This window comes from Phlebotomus argentipes, unplaced genomic scaffold (assembly GCF_947086385.1).
Source record: "Phlebotomus argentipes unplaced genomic scaffold, Phlebotomus argentipes genome assembly scaffold_4, whole genome shotgun sequence".
NCBI lineage: Eukaryota > Metazoa > Arthropoda > Insecta > Diptera > Psychodidae > Phlebotomus > Phlebotomus argentipes.
This window is the reverse complement of record NW_026776174.1, coordinates 9,494,357-9,512,971: the sequence shown is the minus strand read 5'-3', so window position 1 is coordinate 9,512,971 and position 18,615 is coordinate 9,494,357. Positions and strand designations below refer to the sequence as shown.

At 37.7% G+C, this 18,615-nt stretch overlaps 1 protein-coding gene across 2 annotated transcripts; it reads left to right on the top strand.

Moving 5' to 3' along the window:
* The first annotated feature begins 466 nt into the window (after positions 1-466).
* Positions 467-17,479, top strand: LOC132258716 (acetylcholine receptor subunit alpha-like). Of its 2 annotated transcripts, none has more exons than XM_059756159.1 (12): positions 467-546; positions 3,274-3,559; positions 5,393-5,437; positions 5,743-5,852; positions 10,007-10,088; positions 13,753-13,868; positions 14,915-15,083; positions 15,155-15,291; positions 16,270-16,419; positions 16,524-16,640; positions 16,750-16,993; positions 17,267-17,479. In XM_059756159.1, exons 2-12 carry the CDS (start codon positions 3,356-3,358, stop codon positions 17,456-17,458), a joined length of 1,566 nt encoding a protein of 521 aa, XP_059612142.1. In that variant the 5' UTR covers positions 467-546; positions 3,274-3,355; the 3' UTR covers positions 17,459-17,479. The 2 variants fall into 2 exon arrangements, with proteins under 2 accessions (XP_059612142.1, XP_059612141.1); XM_059756158.1 differs by lacking the exon at positions 10,007-10,088 and adding an exon at positions 7,436-7,616.
* The last annotated feature ends 1,136 nt before the right edge of the window (positions 17,480-18,615 follow it).

Sequence of the window (18,615 nt, the reverse complement as noted above, 5' to 3'; positions counted from 1 at the left end):
AAGCCCGGCCACTGTGGGTTGGGGTGGGAGAGACACTTCCTGTCGCGTCGGGATGCTTGACTCTGCTCCACTCGCGATAGTCAGTGAGGAGTTGTACTCGGTTGTGAGAGCATCGTTCTGCCCAACATATCTCTCAGCGGGTGAGGTGTGACTGTTTGGCCGCCCCTTCAGTGGCGCGCGAGTCCGCATAGAGGACAAACATTCATTTGCACTTAGTGTGCAGATCAGAGTGATTCAGCACTGAGCGCCTTTGACCTGGTCAACTTTGCCACACTGACTCAATATAGCTGGCATTGCTGGCCAGAAGTGAACCTGGCCTGAGAGTATCAGTGGTGTGACCGTCGATTCACGTTGTGGACAATGTAGCAATGAATATGCTGCTCAATATTTGTACCAAGATGACGTTGGGTGTAATAGAAGTGTTACGTAATGCTGGATTTCGTGGATTTTTAGATAACAGACACACAGCCACCCGTCTGGATACATAGACACCGTTTGCAATTAAATACTGTGCTCTATTTTCTGAAAACTCTTCTCGACTCGTGTGTACGTCTCGTTGAAAAATGTTTGTTTATTACTTTCCACCACTATTCCCTACAACATCTTGATTGCTATCTTTTAATTCAATGCCATATCACACTTTTTTCCATTTTCAAATTAATTTCCTTCTCCCTGCGGGCGAAAAATAGGGGAGGACTTTCTTTTTCTGCTGCTCCCGTGATGTGTGTGTCCACTGGGGATGGTCGTAAAAAATCAGTTATAGCTCACTCATATACGGTTATATTTGACTTTGGGCGGAAGCAGCACTTCCGCTCATCAACGGGAAAATTTATAATCCGACTGGGACATTCCTGCGAAAATCTCTCGTGCAGTCAGTGACTTTGGTTAATTAAACACAATAAATTTTCAGCAAGTCACTGGTAGGATAGAAATTCTTCTCGCGAGTGAATCCGCCTAGGCAGCATAACAATTATTGTATTTGTCTAATTGTATTGTTCATTCTGAAAGTTTACGTGCTGTATGATGGTGAATTTGATTATATAACACATAAACATTCTTCTTCAGCCACCCTCGCGGCACTGATTAGAATAAATATGAGCTGAAGGTGAAGGTGCGAATGTAATCTCGCAGGGCAACATTTCAAATGGTACAATTTCTATTTTGAATCACACAAGAGATTGGTAAAATGAAAAATGAGGTGCTCTTTCAACATTAATGCCATGCATTTGTCATGGCTTTGTGTTAATAAAATATTATTGCACACTCAACATAAATATGTAGCGAGACACCACCCTATGAATGTACATTCTGGCGTGCAACTCCGTTGTGACACGCTAATTTTTGCTGGCCTCCCAGCCCAACTGCAGCGTCCCCCGCTGTTGCGATATGTGGAGTGGCTCATATGATTTATTGTTGGCTTCATCCAATTGGTATTAACACTTTTATTTTGGGGCGAAAACGGGCAAAGACGCCGTGGCAGGAGTATGAATTTTTGAAGACGTAACACTCTCATGGGGTGTGACCTCTCTTCTCTACGCGCGTGTGGAAGAGAAAATATCTATGAGTACATGTACAACTATTTATATACACCCCAAGAGTGTTGTTCAAGACTTCTATTCTGAAAATGCCAATTGGAATTCTAGACAAAGTGCTCGCTTTGCAATGCATCCACGGCACAGCCTTCTTTCTGCACACACTCACACACACACACCCTCCACGCCTAAATTAAGGAAGAAATGGAAGAAAGTGTGTTAATTTATTGCTTAAGAAATCAATAGCTGGTTCGTTGAACTATATACAAGTTTAATATATTGTTCTCACATGATAAACTCATTGCAAGTCCCTCCTGCACATAAAGGAAAATTGCTCAAGTCTTCCATCTCGTCTTTCACCCGCTGTACAACTGCTGTCAGATAGTTACAAAAGTTTATAGGAAGATGTTAATAGTGCTAATGAATTCAGTTATCTCACTTCTTGTCTAACCAGAATTGATTTATCAGAGGAATAATGTTGTCTGAAGAAGATCATGTTAATTACAAGAAGTGCGCACAGCACAATAATGATTAACATTCTCCACTTCTATCTGTGATAGTACACTTGTCTCTTGTGTTCTTCACTTTGCCGCGCAATCTACGGAAGGAATTTCCAGTGAATCACACAAGTCTTGTGTTATTTCTTGAATGCAGCAGTTCGTCACACCAACACTTGACTCTGACATATGTACTGGCCAAAATGTAGGTGATGATGTAGATGTCAGGCTGTGGAAGCTGAGAGTGATGTGGAGAGCGACATGGGGAGAGAGCTCAACACTATCGTGCAATCAAGGGAAATCAAACAATTTGCCCAACATTCAATTCGGTTAAATCAAAAATCCATCTGCCGAGATGGAGAAGATTTTGTGCGCCATACACAAATTAGAGCACACATGCTGAATTGCCAACGTTTTCTCCTAATGTCATCATTTTGATTGAAAATTATCAAATTTGCATCTATATGCATTATCGTGACAACACTACAGTCCACACACATGATTTCCTGTCTATGGCTTTTCTGCATTAATTTGTTGAACGATAGTAATTCATACATTTGCTGTACAATGGAAATTTATCATTAAATTTCACTACATGTTTTATTATTGTCATAAATGCAATACCGATTTATGTGGGGGGACATTATTAGGGCGGCCTTTAACGGATTTTCGGGTAAATTTCATTTCCAATTTAACTCAACGTAATTATAATATTGGGATTTTCAATTATCAAATAAATTTTCTCAATGTCATTCTATAAACTGAATTTAAAATGTTAATGTTGTATCCTTAAAAAAAATGAATGACAATTATACTCATTTGGAAATACAAGAAAATCCTTTGTCCGCCTGACGAAGCCAATTGAGTTTTAAATTCTGTCTAGGGAGATACGCACGAATATCTTCCTATTGTTTTGTGATAAATCACTCTGAATGAGATGTAAATTATGCTATATTGATCCCGTCGTTAAATGAGAAATTCATCAAAGCTATGGATGGACATATTCGGATACTGATTAGACTAATTATTTCTTCCCTTGGTTTTGCGCCTATAACGATTTGAAAATATGGGTTCATCATTATGCTAACATTTGTGATACTGACGATTGCCTTTGCGGGTGTTTATCCGATTTTTAACCTGTTAAGAGAGATGCTTGAAGGACGATAGTTCGGTTAGGGTGAAAAATATGCTCCACGCCTCGATGCGATTTCTAATTTGTCTCCCTTGCATGCAAAATGCCTTAGGTGGAAGTATGCTGAAGCGCCGTGCAGAAGTGTTTAAGTGCAAGATTCGCTGTTGAGTGGAGTAATAATCAATTAATTGAAAATGCCACCGACAACCGGTGAGACATTGAGAGCCTGGCTCCTGTCGGCGCTCGTGGTGCATGGCGCCGTGGCCGGGAATCCTGATGCCAAACGACTCTACGACGACTTGCTGAGTAATTACAATAAATTAGTGCGACCAGTCGTCAACACATCTGACGTCCTGAAGGTGTGCATCAAGCTCAAATTGTCCCAGTTGATTGATGTGGTAAGTACATAACGTGCCATATTCGCTTAATACAATTTTCACTGTCCTTTTTGTCGTCTGTGGCCTTCGTCAGCGGGTGTCTATCTGTGTCCTGGCCGTCCATTTTAAAACATTTCATAGGAAATTTAATATTACGTCCAAACATACAGAAAGCACAGGACGGCAAATGCCGTATAGCAATAGATATTGAGGGCTGAAAGGTGATTAAATGAGCTGTACGGTGGCATCCCCCCGATGACTGACAAGATTACTGACTGGAGATGAGATTCTTTTTTAATTAGCAAACTTTCTCTCCCCCGCAATGAAAATGTTTCCTTATCAAACAATTTTTTTTTTATTTTGTTTGTGAACTACAAAAAATATCTCTTAATACCCTCATAATTGGGTAGATGTGCACGATATATTATATAAGAAGTGAGTACATAGTGATGGGTAGTATTTTAAAATATCAAATGCTTCAGCATTTTCCGTTCTATTGTACTGTTTTCCACACTGGGGTTTTACTGTCGGAGAGCTATCAGTGTAAGGAGGAGGAATGTATGTATCTCCTCAAAATTGACAGCTTATTTTGTGCCATCAATATCGTTTCTATACACAGTGGGCGAGAAGAATAAAAATGATGAAAATGCGCCAATATACTGGAATACGTTCCTGTATGTGTTCAAAATTGCATTAGATTTGAAGTTGAAAATAAAACCTTGGCTCTGATCATCGCTAAGCGGATAAATCAGTTTATTGCATTACAACGTATTCAATACTAATATCAGTCCTGAATTGACAAAATTATTATTGCCAGTGGTGCCATTAAATGTGTAATTAGTGGAATCTTATCAAATACTATGGCTACAGCTGTGCCATAAAATATACCTCATTTAGACACCCGCGCTGGATATGCTCAATAAAAGCAGGACGAAATAAATCTAGCCATATAGCGGATGAAAGTAGCAATATTAATATTGGAGAAAAAAACACGTGGAATGAAGAGAAAAGTTTGTTTATAAATTCCCTCCCGTATGCTCTGCATCAAAATAGTTCTCCTCACTCTTACATAACGTCTTTTAACGCGGAAAGTTGCGAAGAAAAATGCCCATTCTCTCCCCCATACTTTAAACCCACACCAACAGCGGTTCTTTCCCGATTTTGCTGCAAAGAAGGTAGTTCTGCTAAGTGGAAAAAATTAGAAAATTTTGTAAGATGGCTTTGTTTTGGGGTCAGACCGATTTGTTTCGCTTGTTTGAATATAAACTGCTCGCATTTCCTACAATGACGAACAGTTGAATGGGAGCCAAACAGCAAAATTCACTTTCTTCCCTTCATCATCGTTGGTCTGAAAACTGGCTGAAACGTTACAAAATTGACAATGACATGCTTTAAGGACATCAGAATTGTTCCTCGTTCTGACATGATCATAATAAACAGTGAGGAGGAAGTGTTGTTCAACTATAGAATGTCTTTTATATTAGACAAATTTAAATTGCAAGAAAAATCTCCTTTTATACTACTTTTTTTATTTAAATTGGATTCAAAGACACATTTGTAATGTCACTTTCTTTGTATTCTTTTCGTTCCTCACTGTTTATTGAGGAAAAATCATGAGATGATGTATTACTGGTTAGACATCCTATTCGTCTGTGTGATGAATATCACCAAAATGCGATGTGACAATTTAACAGGCAGGAAAAGCAATGCCCGGAAGTTAGAGTAAATGGTTTATATTTAATTCTGTCCACTCATTTGAGCACCCAGCGGCGAAAATGTTCCATTTTGCAGTGACGAGAAATGGCAGAAACTTTAAACTGATAACATTTTCATTGTCCATTGTGTGTTTTGCAGAATTTAAAGAATCAAATCATGACGACAAATCTGTGGGTGGAGCAGGTGAGTTGGCAGTTATTTTGTGGTGTTTGTCAGTGGCTAGGTGAATAGACTGTACATGTATCCTGCTCCCAATGCGTGACTTATACCAAGTGAATGTCGACAGGTAAAGCCTTTTCAGCAAACATCTGACATGCCTCCCGGTGGACTTGTCCACTGTCAACGTCCCATTTATAAGGAGTTCGACACTTTATAAATCAAGCACTTGTGTCAATATATTAATATTATTGTCCACCTCAGGACAGTGTGTAACTTTGTGGAGAGCTCTGAAATGATATTTTCCTTTTGTTGAAAAATCTCTTCGACAGTCGTGGTACGACTACAAATTGCGATGGGAGCCTAAAGAGTACGGTGGAGTCCAAATGCTTCACGTCCCGTCAGATCACATTTGGCGTCCAGACATTGTCCTCTACAATAAGTAAGTACCAGCGCTATGCGTGGCGAGCGAAAATTTCTAACCATCACATACTATTCTTATCTCCCAGAACTGTTTGATATATGGCAGAATGGTTTAAAGGCAGAGATGATTCATATTTTTCCAGAAGATGCTTACAAGCCAAGAAATACAGGCGAAAACTTGAGAGGAATGCGAGAAAAAAAACTACTCTCAAGTTGCTTGTATTTCTTGCTTCACTTTCTGTTGTAACTTCTTACATTTTTCCCAAAGCCCCTCCTCAGCTCAACCTCCTATTTTTGCCGATATTAACTTTTTGATCATAGAGAGTAGCAGAATGTTTTTCGCGCATCTCAATTTCTCTATCTACATCCCCTTTATTTGCACGCATAGTTGCCACACAGACTCTGTCACGGGCAAACAAAGACATAATATAATTTATGTGCGCTTCAATTGAGAAAAACGATGTCTCCAATTGTGGGTCGTTTGTTTGAAATCCATGCATATAGACGATAATATAGAAGGAGTGTGTGGCATATCTATTTGGCGCTGTATAGTGCCGTGGCATTGGTCGAATAGTGATGATATCCTGAAATGGCCCATTCTCAGATACCACACCATCCACTATACATGTGCATATCTTCAGCAATACTGGAGAAAATCCAATCGCAAAAGATAAAACACCATCGATTTTTTCCTCCTCTTTCCCTCCCCTTTTCCCCCGGGTATTGTTCAGATGAAAATGAATCTGCAGCCATTCATTCACGCGGGGCCTCCGCTCGCAAAATCTCTCCAAACCACCCGTCATGCAATTAAAACGAGAATATATTAGGGAGTGAATAGCAGACAAGGTCATGCTGTATTGATGCAGCGAAAGTTCACAGTGACTGGAAAATTAAATTGATTCCCAATTGGATATAAGAAAAGTCCCTTTGGGCGGAGGAGGTTGAATTGTTGGGGTCGTTTCGGAATTTTATGGCATTCCCAAGTGTCCGGCGCTAAGAGGTGGCAACAATTACTTCCCACCATCTACATATATGGGAAGATTGAATGCACTCAATTGTGAAATTACACTTTTGTCCCAGTTGCTGAGGAGTTTTGGGGTAGAGATGGTCTGGCGGAAGAAATAATTGCAACCTTAAGTGGATTGATGATAATATGCAAAATATTCCTCTCATGTTCCAACATAATACTGCTTATATAGGCAAGTAAAATTAATGCCAGCACTTGAAGGTGATTAACACCAGGGTATTTCGGTTCATGCCAGCAGCCAATTAGTGATGTACTGTCGTTAGAAAATAATGCTTCATGTACTCACATAAAGTGCGTGATAAAACTCAGGAATGCTTATCATAATACATTCTGCTACTTGAAATTTTTTTCCTCCCCAACTTTATATCATTTTAAAATTTCTCCAGAACATAGACCATGATTACTCACTGTTGCATCAAGCAAAAACACTCATCCTCGTGTACTTGTAAATTTTCTGAAATTTATTATAATAATTGTATGTTTAACTTTAGTGTACATATAGCATAAGATAAAATGTTATAGTATGTATACAACCATGAAATAATGAGAAACATTTATAATAATGAAAATCACAGTGCGGATGGAAATTTCGAGGTGACTTTAGCAACAAAAGCGACAATTTATTCAGAGGGTTTAGTTGAATGGAAACCACCCGCAATTTACAAGTCTTCTTGCGAAATTGACGTCGAATACTTTCCCTTTGATGAACAAACGTGTGTTTTAAAATTCGGCAGCTGGACTTATGATGGGTTTAAGGTATGTTCTGTCTTTCTATGCTTCAGCCATATTTCCAACAAATCACACTCTTTCGCGACAAATTTATGCACATCACCAGATAAAATATATATTATATGAAAAAAAAGATGAAAAATTCGCGACTATTCTCAAAATTGTATATTTTATGAACACGACAGCACATTCCACTTCTCATACCAACACCTCATCGTCTTTGGATTGAAGCAATTTATTGCTAAGAATTTTTATTTGGTTGTTGTCTCAAATGTTACTCTTAAGCTTCACTTTCTCTGTCTCTTTGCCATTTCACACGCATTTGAAAGGGACATTTTGGATGAGAGTGTGAAATTGCGCCATTGCCTTGCTCGGGTTAAAGTCACCCTTCCTCTCTTGTCTATTTACCTAAACCTAAAGTCATTAAGAGTTTATTGTCGGGAAAATGTATTAAATTTATCCCGCGATATTTGATACATATAGCGTCAAATTTAAACTTGTTCTACTGCTCAAGATACCATGACACATTTTCGAAATTAGAGTGTATATTTTAGGGATGCTCATGCGAATATTTGACTATGAATATATTACTGAGCTTTATCTTGATCTCCATACCCGACCAACAAAATGAATATATCATGTTATTGACTTTGGTTGAGTTATTTTGCAAAATATGCAACGTTTCGTCTGCTCAATTTTCTTTGCTTTTCTCTCTTTCTCTCTCTCTCACACCCTCTCTTTTGACTCATCTTGTAAATAGTCACACGCAGACAATGCAAAGTGGAGAAGAGGGCAAAGGAGACATTTCCCACAAACAATTTAATATTGAAGTATCTCAGCTTCAATATTGATGTGCTACATGCATGGAAAATCAATATGAAATTTGACTACATACCATTAACGCAAGATACTACTCTGAAATACATTATCTCCCGCCTAAGTAGGTATATTGTACATATTTTTTTTCTTCGGTGACTTATATCAGAAGATAAGGTGAAGAAGCTGCTCTATGTACCTCATCACAGCCCAGCACAGTTGTCGAGGTTGCCGAGAGAAACACACGGGAAAAATGTAATATTTTAGTTTAGGACGTATTTATCTGGGGTGCGATTGTTGATGACAATAAATCGTGACTCCTCACGTGGTGCCCAAAACTCGGAAGACGATGCCGGAAATAATATTTCGTCTTCATTTGCAGGAGACAAACACCATCTTCCACGGTGCTTTGCTCTGATTTTCCAACTGAGACTTGTTAATATGAGGGCTTGGTGTAATAATAATTTTTCTACAATTATAACACAATATATACTCCCGCAAAACGCCACTTAGGGACTAAATTAGTGGTGCGCGAGTGGAATGGGGAGGGCAGGGAAAGGGTAAATGGTGAGTGTGAGGGATTAATGGAATGAAACGATGAAATAATAATAGAGACACGAGAAAGTTAATTCACTACAATTTCACTAATGTATTTAATCAGGAGACTATACAGTACACACTTGCCTCGCTACCTTTTGTCTGCCCCCCACATTCTCACACCCCATATGTGAGATCGCTGTACGAACCTCAGGAGAGACATCCTTAATGATAAATGAAGAGGGTTTTGCTAGAGTTATGTGTATGTGGCGTTTTGTAGGGAATTTTCCCCGCACTTTTATTGCTCAGAGATCACATTTTCAGTTCACTAATGGCAACCGCCCAACAATTGCACAACTCCATAAGGTGGACATGAATTTACAATTATTACTCTGCAGAAACGTGTAAATTAATAATGATTTCTTTCACCAGGATTTGTGCCATCTCACCCTGTGGCCTCGTCCATGTGTCTGTTCTGTCTTCATTAGATATTCTTTATGGCCAATAAAATCCTCAACAGGCTTCGGTGTTATGCAACGTTAAAGTGACGTGCGATCTATGAGGAATTGGCGGAAATGAATTCACTCAATTTGCATTGAATATTCGCACCATAAGAGAAATATGGAATTGAGTTTGTGGCTCACTGGATAGATCGGGCATTTGGACGGGACCACGGCGTGGTCAGTTTTTAAAAATCATCGTCGAAAATTGAATTTATCGCACGGAGACGCTGAGTAACAAATGGTAACAAAACAGGAGGAAGTCAGCGGGGCAACATCCTGGGCAATGTGATTTATAGTTACGGCAGAAAGGACGAGATCCTCATCATTGGTGACAGGAGGAGGATGTTTTGAGTGGTTTTCCTCATGGACTGTTTTGTCACTCCACTTCTTTTTTTTATCTATATTTGTTCGCAACGTGTATTTTGATCCCTGTTCTTGTCAACTTGAGTAAAATATCATCCTTTCCCACCCACAACCCAACATACGGCAAAATGCCTATAAGCCCCACAAAAGAGTGAAGAAATTAATGATCATTTCCCACCAAATGTTGTTTGTTTACAGCGCAGACGGCCACTACGAAGTAACTTTAATGACCAAAGCGACAGTTTACCACACGGGCCTTGTTATATGGCAACCACCAGCGGTATACAAATCGTCCTGTTCCATAGATGTTGAATATTTCCCATATGACGTCCAAACGTGTGTGTTAAAGTTGGGAAGTTGGACATATGATGGCTTCAAGGTGCAAGAAATAAGACACTATTCACAAAATTGATGCCAATAACCATTTGCCTTATTACATAAACCGGAATGTTTTGAGATTTTTGCGAATTTTATCAGTTTTTCCGTTTGGTTTTTAGAACGAAACACTTGTGATATTGTCAAGCAAGCCGTTGAAGAAATGGGAAAAAATGTTTGCAAAAGAAAGGCTCTCTCTCTCTCTCTCTCACACACACAAAATTGAACCACGCAATATTCGGGGACCTCTATGTGTTATGTACATTTTTTCCTATTTCACTACCAAGAATTTTCTGTACATTTGGTTTTCCTTTTTGACTCAATATAGTAATGATTTTTGGAAAGCAATTAGAAGAATTTTAAATTGCAACAACTTTTTTGTAAGTCGTTTTACTTTTTTATCCGTAAAAGTGAGATTCACTGGCTAAAGAACTTTTTTATATTATCTGCTCTTAATCATTGATTGACCAAAAGAACAACTTCTTGTCCTGACCAAAGATATATACATATATACATAGATGTAAATTTTGGCGATAATGAACTGTTTTTTGTGTTGTTATCCTAGAGGTGAGCCTGAATAAGTGGTCGTTAAGAGCAAAAGCACACCCAAATTCTATTAAATGTGCGTGCTGCCCATTTGTTGCAATGGAACTTGATGGATTGCCGTGAATAGAGTTGAAGGTTATTTAATAGAATTTTGGTGCTTAACCGGATGTTTTGAATATTGAATGACTATTTAGTTGCATCAACAACTTTTCCAACAAAGCTGAAAAGAGCGAAGAGTATTATATTATTGGAAATTTTCTCTCTCTCTTCTTTCTTGTTTTCCTTATTGTTTTCTACAAAGCAAAAAAAAAAACGCATTTCACAAAATAGTGTTTGAAGAGAATTTATAAAACAGAATATGTAATTTTAGTCCAGGACAATAATACAAAAAATATGAATTCCTCCCAAAATACCAGCACTTTTGGACTGTGAATGGAATATTAAAATGGGAAAGGTATAAAATCTCTACAACTTTTTGCTCTCATATTGACCGTTTTTTATAACAAATGTTTTTTAATCTCTCGATATATTTATGATTATATTTTTTCAAATGCAAATGTATTTTACAAAGATTTTTGAGAACCAAAACGAATTCCTGTCCGATTTTCTTTAATCTCCACCACATTTTTTATTTGTATCTGATTTTTGTGTACAACAATTTTTAAAACCAAAAATAATAATAATAATAATAATAATTGTTAAAAGCCGATGGTATAATAAATAATAGACAGAAAAACGATCTTCACTAAAATTCCCTGTAAATAAAATGAAGGCAAAACGCAGTAAAACCTACAACTCTTCTAAATGCCCACTTCATTGTCATAATTTCTGTTCATTTCTCAAAAATTTAATTAAAAAAAATATATACACACACACTTTCTTTGGTGAACTTTTGTGAATTTGCCTCATATGCAAGTTGCATGTTTTCAAGTGTCTCAGACTCTTCTCTATATGAATATTTCTTGTATATCGTAACTTGCTCGCACCTCAACTATTTTCACATTTACTGTACATAAATCATTCTAAACGTCTCGAAAATTGCTTGGTCTTTGAGAGAGATTTATTCTTAAACACCCTCTTTGTGTTGTACATATACTTTCCATCCCATTGACACTGAATTATAATTAATTGTGTAAAATAAATTTGGAATCTCACAAATTCATGAAGCTCTTGTGTAAATACATTCACCTTCATTTTATGTGTAAATTCCATTAAACAACTGAATTAATAATAATTATGTAAAATACATATAAATATGTATTCATTTTAATTATTCTATCCCTCACTTAACATTTACGTTCAATATCTTTTTTGATGACCAACATGCAAAAAATCAATTGGACTTATTTTATACCTTTTCCAAACTTCAGGGAGCAATTTTTTAGCTGTATCAATAAACCAATATGTTCACTTCTATGCGCCACAGAGTTTGCATGATTCTCTCTTTTTTAGCCAAATTACAATACACGTTGTTCTTGTGACATAATTGCAGATGGAAGTTATGATGCGTTAAATTGTACAAACATTTTTTTCTACTTCAAATGCATTCAGTGTAATGACGTTAGGATATATAGAATCAACCACTCGTAATTAGAAGATTGACGAGAGTAATGCGTTAACCATTTATTATTTTGTTAATTAGAAGAGTGCAGATTTTGTGTTCCTGCATTGTGACTCTCATGAATTAAACGGAACATTAGATTTAGCCCTCATTCGCTTGCGCTGTGAATGAGACGCTCTGTATTTGCGTGAATGCCGTATCGCCTGGAATGTACTATGAGATTTAATCCTGTAGCAATTAAAAGCCTTCTTGAGGAAACACTGAAGAAAAGACCATCATTCTAGTTGATCTAAAGTTACATTTAAATGGGAGTTTATAGGATTTACTGCAACCTCTTGATCACTCTGAGTTGTACTTCTTTGAACCGAAAGTCGTAATTGTGCCATTGATGTGTTGATTTCGTATAAAACCATTCAATAATCGCAAGTGGCATTCACATTGAGGATATTAAACCTTAGATTCTTTCACATTATTATTATTATTTTTGATCATGTCAATGTTTCCTTACATTAAAGAAAAATATCATTGTTACTTTTTCTAGACAGAGTAAATATTTCCCTTCTGTTGTGAAACTTTCACTGTGACTCTGCAACACTATCAAATTGTCAATTTTCGACTGAGAAGAGAACGTTTGGATAAATGTTTGTTGCTAATCCACATTTACAGATTTTGTATTGATAAATGAAGAAGCTCATTTGACTCTATATGTCGGTGTTATTTCAGGCCTTTGGATCGGTGGATATAGTGTTGTTATCGTTGCGAAACTATTATTATTTTCATTTAATTCTCCACTTACTGATATGATTTTGATAGTTACACTCTATCTCTGTCTCTTTTGATATACAAAGCGCTGTTAAATGAAATTGAACCTCGTAATCCCACTATGAATTGCTCTACATCTCTCACTCTATATCTCTCTCTTTCTCTCTCTCTCTCTCTCTGAATCTGAACCCAAATCCTTTTATGGTGTTTATCAATTTGAATGATGATTGAACTAAATGTGTAATCGAAAGCAGCATAGAAATGCATTTGTGGCCAAAAAAGTCATTCTTAACTGATGCTAGTTTATACAAGAAAACAAGCCAACCAAACAGAGACTCTGAATTTTTCCTTTTATACGTTGTTTTGAGCAAAATTGTGTCGAAAATAATTGCAGTCTCTTGCAAATTGCACTCAAATCCAAATCATTTTGCATGCATGCCAAAAATGCTTATCGTTCTCAAACGCCCGTCAACATTGATTCCATATCATGTCTATCATGACACATTGAACCAAACATTAAATAATACCTGTGAAATCCACTCTCACTTTTTCCCCTTCACATTCGACACAGAATGCTTCAATAGTCACACATCTAATTGTTCCTCCAAATTACGTGATGATACGTTTCGCTTTGGCGTACTTAATGAATTGCCTTCTTAACCCATAACATGCATCCACAACATATTATCCGTGCGGACAGGTGGATCTGCGACACATGGACGAGCAATCTGGCAGCAATATTGTTGATGTTGGGGTGGATCTATCAGAATTCTATATGTCGGTGGAGTGGGACATTCTCGAAGTGCCAGCTGTTAGGTATATGTTCTCTGTTTACACATTTACCCCATTGTCACACGCACTCAATGCCGCCCCCCTATTGTTCAGAAATTACCACAGTCGGGAATTCCGCCAAAGAGCTCCTTAAAGAGGATGTGTGAAATTATTTCTGTTTGTGTGCTGCATTCGAACTCTCAGTAAGCGAAAGTCGCGTTTCTGGGAGAAAGTCTTTCTAAATATTGGGTTATTTAATACAAATATGTACATATATTTTAAAAGCGGTAATGAGAAAATCCTTTGTTATTTGCTCAATTAATGAGAGAGTTATTCTATTGTGAATTTATGTATCTGTGCCATGATATAGAATTTTGAACACATATGGTGGCTGGTTTAATATCTGTTAACGTTAAATTCAATTTGTTGAATTTCACTGTGTTATTGCTTTCTAAAATGCTTGCAAGAATTTTTGATAAATTTTTCAAAGTGTGGTCGAATAAAATGAAAAATTCATCATTTCAGTATAAAGTTCAGACATAGAAATTCTTTGAGGAAGACTTTAGAGTAGTCAGAGAACCGCAACGAGCACTATAAAATGCACACAGTGATAGGAAATTTGTTCTTTCCGCCTCATTAACGTTGAAACCAACTTTTCTCTCTTCCTCTCTTTTGCGGCATCCTAGTTGAATTTTATATCTAATTCGACAACTGCTCATTATACTTTTTCCATTTATCATGGGGAATTTCAATTAATGCTCCAATCATTTTCTAATCACCCCAGTCAAGAAGGAATGTCGTGACAGAGAAGGAATTCATCTAAATCAGTTCTGATGTGTTTTGTTGAGCGTAAAAAATGTGAGTTGTCGAGTAGAGTAGCTTTAAATTGTTTTGCAGACTGTCTCTCTTTCTCTCTGTCCGCCCCCAAAGCGTTCATCCCAGCCGAGGGTTAGCAATGCAGAAAAAAATAACTAAAGCACTGAATGTAAAAAGAGCATAAAACGGTGCTCCACCCCTTGTACATATCAATTTGATTATTAATGCTATGTTGGCAAGCGGATAAAAAGTCAAATACTCTTGCCCCTCTGTAGAAATGAAAAATTCTACACATGCTGTGACGAGCCGTACTTGGACATAACGTTCAACATAACAATGCGGCGAAAAACGTTGTTCTACACAGTCAACATAATCATTCCCTGCATGGGCATCTCATTCCTCACAGTATTAACATTTTACTTGCCATCGGACAGTGGTGAAAAGGTAAAATATTTGGCGTGCAAATATTTATAATTGAGCCAACGTCGGTGCATCAACACCTCCTCAAATTGCAGGTTACGCTCTCCATATCAATTCTCATTAGTCTCCATGTGTTCTTTCTACTGGTCGTCGAGATAATACCGCCAACATCCCTGGTAGTGCCGCTCCTCGGGAAATATCTCATTTTCGCCATGATATTAGTATCAATAAGGTGAGTTGATATATTGGAGTCTTTTAATTAAAATAAACTCAAACCAATGGCTCACCGCATTAATTGCCATTTAATTCCGTGCCTTCCGCTCTCCCGCACCCTCATTTCAATTCCTCTTCTCCCCCCTATTCATGGCGAATCCCCGCAACTACAGGCACTTTTGTGCCAAGAGTCTGCGGTTTGAGTAAACTTCATCTTGCGATAATTTATATTAATGAACAAAATATGTACGGGGAGCAGAGAGCAATAATCCCTGAATCCTTCCAACTACACTTCGGTGAGGGAAAGAAAATTTAATTGACTGCCTTTCTGAGCCACAAGAGCCCTACGAGAGGCTTGTTTATACACAGCACACGCATATAATATCCAAACGCTCGCTTATTGTGGAACTTAATTCGGAAACAATAGCGAAGATTGATATGAGGTACACTTCGCGCGAATCAAAGGCTCAACTTGAAATTCTAGCATCACATATAGTACATTATATGGGTGTACATATATTATGTTCCATCGAATACTGAATGCGAGTGCAAATAAATGCCGCACGATAGCATTTTCACACTCTGCGATATTGTTCAAATATTAAACAGGGATGTGATGGGTGGTGTGCAAGGGAAGCACACTGCCGTGCAGAAATTTGTGTAATTTTGGTCCCAATAAAGAAAAATAATTGTATATATCTCAATTCCGCAGGTCGACTGCCATTGTTTATTCGCAAAAAAGTTACAATTTTCATTAGCAACTTTTTTGATTGTAGAAATATGAATGAGTTTGAGCATAATTGAAAATAACCAGAATTTTCAAAACCAGTGTAAAATTATTGTGGTCTTATTGGCGCCAGGAGTCAATTTGTGCTACTTAGACTTGTACGTAGTGCAGCACTCTTGCTCCCCAGTGTAAATGAGTACTAACTTTCTGACATGAACTCAACTCGCTCAACTCCGGTTTTAATTAATAAAATGTAATATTCTCCCTCAGCATATGTGTCACTGTGGTTGTACTCAACGTGCATTTCCGATCACCACAAACCCATCGAATGGCGCCATGGGTTAATTTCGTTTTCATCCAAATCCTGCCCCGAGTACTCTTTATGCGTCGGCCCCAGTACAGCTTTGAGTCGAAATACAGGTAATATGGGCAAATTCGTTGAATAAATTCAATTATCCTGGCCACTTTTTCTCCATGTGCTAAAAAATATCTTTTCTACGACACACCCTTTGTTAATAATGCAGGAAGCACTTGCTCCGGGATCCACACATCTCCTTCTATCCCTACTATTCAACATCGAATTTGGATCAAATAGCACGAATGAGCAGGTCGCCCTCCAAGGAGGACATGTCCCCGTCGAGGTAAATGCCCGCAAAATTAAGTATTCCGGTTAATAATGCATGAGCGGGTGAAAAACCACCGAAGGTATATTGTTGACTCCACTTTACAACAATCTCGCTCCCTTTGCAGCCTCACCGGCACGGGTCCTTTCGGCGGCAGTTGCCAGATTCATGGCCCAGTCACGGTGCCCCACTCGGAGTCGGAGGATCTGTCGTGCGAGGCGGACCTGGATGAGGGTGCCACCACAATAAAGAGCCCAATTATACCCAATCCGGGCTTCTCTCACGGACACTGTCCTCAGGACATGCATAAGAGCTGCTTTTACGTGCGATTTATAGCCGAGCACACGAAGATGCTTGAGGACTCCACAAAGGTCAGATCTTTCCCATAATTTATCACTCTCAGTAAAGGGTAAATAATGCAGAAATTTATCGGTAATAATATGGCAGAGCGAGGTTGATTTCAATATATTATGATCAGTGTTACATTTCAGCTATTTTACTGAAATTGAATTGGATACACTTATGCACATACGCCCACTATGTTATGATATATGCTATGCTAAACACCAACACTCCATATCATTTTCACCAATTTCCATTCATACGATTCATGCATGTGCTCTCTTTGTCTCTGCGGCGCACAGGTGAAGGAGGACTGGAAGTACGTTGCAATGGTGCTAGATCGACTCTTTCTCTGGATATTCACCCTGGCCGTGCTAGTTGGCACTGCCGCAATTATTCTGCAAGCCCCCACGCTCTATGACGACCGCATCCCCATTGATAAGAAGTTCTCCGAGTTTGCCACAACAACGGTGGTGCGATGTCCGCCGCAATAGCAATTCGCGGGCGTCATGCTAAGTCCCCTGGCTCCTATTTTCAGTATTGTGCATTGGAATTAGTGCCTGTATCTTGACAAGGAACACCTGGAAAAGCCAGAAAAAAAACAGCAGCGGCACACACAACACTGTTGTGAGCAATTCTATAGACGGAAATGTCCAATTTCTCATTGTACGGGTTCTAAAGAGCCAGAAATGGCAACAATTTATGTATAAATTACCTTTTATGACTGAGTTTCATCGTACCAATACAGCCCATAGTAATATAATTGTAATAGATGGAATGAACTTTTAGCAAATAACAGGACAATAATCTTTCTTGAAAAGTGACAAAAAGACACCACATTTAAGCAAGTCTCATTTATCAAAATCACACAGTCAAATAATTTAGCCACCATATAATTATTATGGAATATCGAAATTACGTCACGTAGAAAAGTAGTTTTGCAATTCGATTTGAGTAGGAGAAAAAAAGAGGAGAAAGCTGATGAAAGCAAGCTCATAAACATTCATAAAGAAAATCAAAGGAAAAAAATATATATCTATAGTCAAGAAGTTGTATTATTTAACCATTAGAAGAGTCCACGGTAGGGATTTCTTTCATATTCCTCCCAAAATATTCCATATATATATATTTTGTGACAAAAAAACAGAATATTTGTAACTACAGGAAAGCCCAATATGAAAAGAAATCACATTAGAATTGTTAATAAGAGTATAATTGAATTTATACTTTCTCCCAAATTCAATGAGCTAATTTGCCACAAGATTTGGAGCGTTATAATTCTAAAACTATGTAAAAGATGAGTAATTGACATATGTAATCCCCCAGCAATTAACGTAAAATGAAATACGAGTATTAAAGAGTAGAAAAAAATACAGAGAATAGATGACAACAGTATCAGTAGAAGTCGAGTGTTGGTTGGCAGAATTACGCAACAATATAAAAGAAGGATGAGAAACAAACATTACATATATACCAAATTGAATTTCAACCGTGTAAGGAGTATTAAATATAAAAGGAAACGCACAATGGAGCGTTTAGCAAATAGTTAAATGTAAAATTTTTAGTAGAACATTAACTGCCATTAAAGAAAGACAGTATTTGTAACTCATAAAATACCAAGATGTGAAGGAGAAAATAGTTTTAACCAAAG

Coding starts and splice junctions, on each gene's coding strand:
- LOC132258716 (XM_059756158.1), top strand. CDS start 3,356: ATGCCACCGACAACCGGTGAGACATTGAGAGCCTGGCTCCTGTCGGCG. Junction 7,617..13,752: donor GGACTTATGATGGGTTTAAG/GTATGTTCTGTC, acceptor CCGTGCGGACAG/GTGGATCTGCGACACATGGA. Junction 16,994..17,266: donor TGCTTGAGGACTCCACAAAG/GTCAGATCTTTC, acceptor TGCGGCGCACAG/GTGAAGGAGGACTGGAAGTA.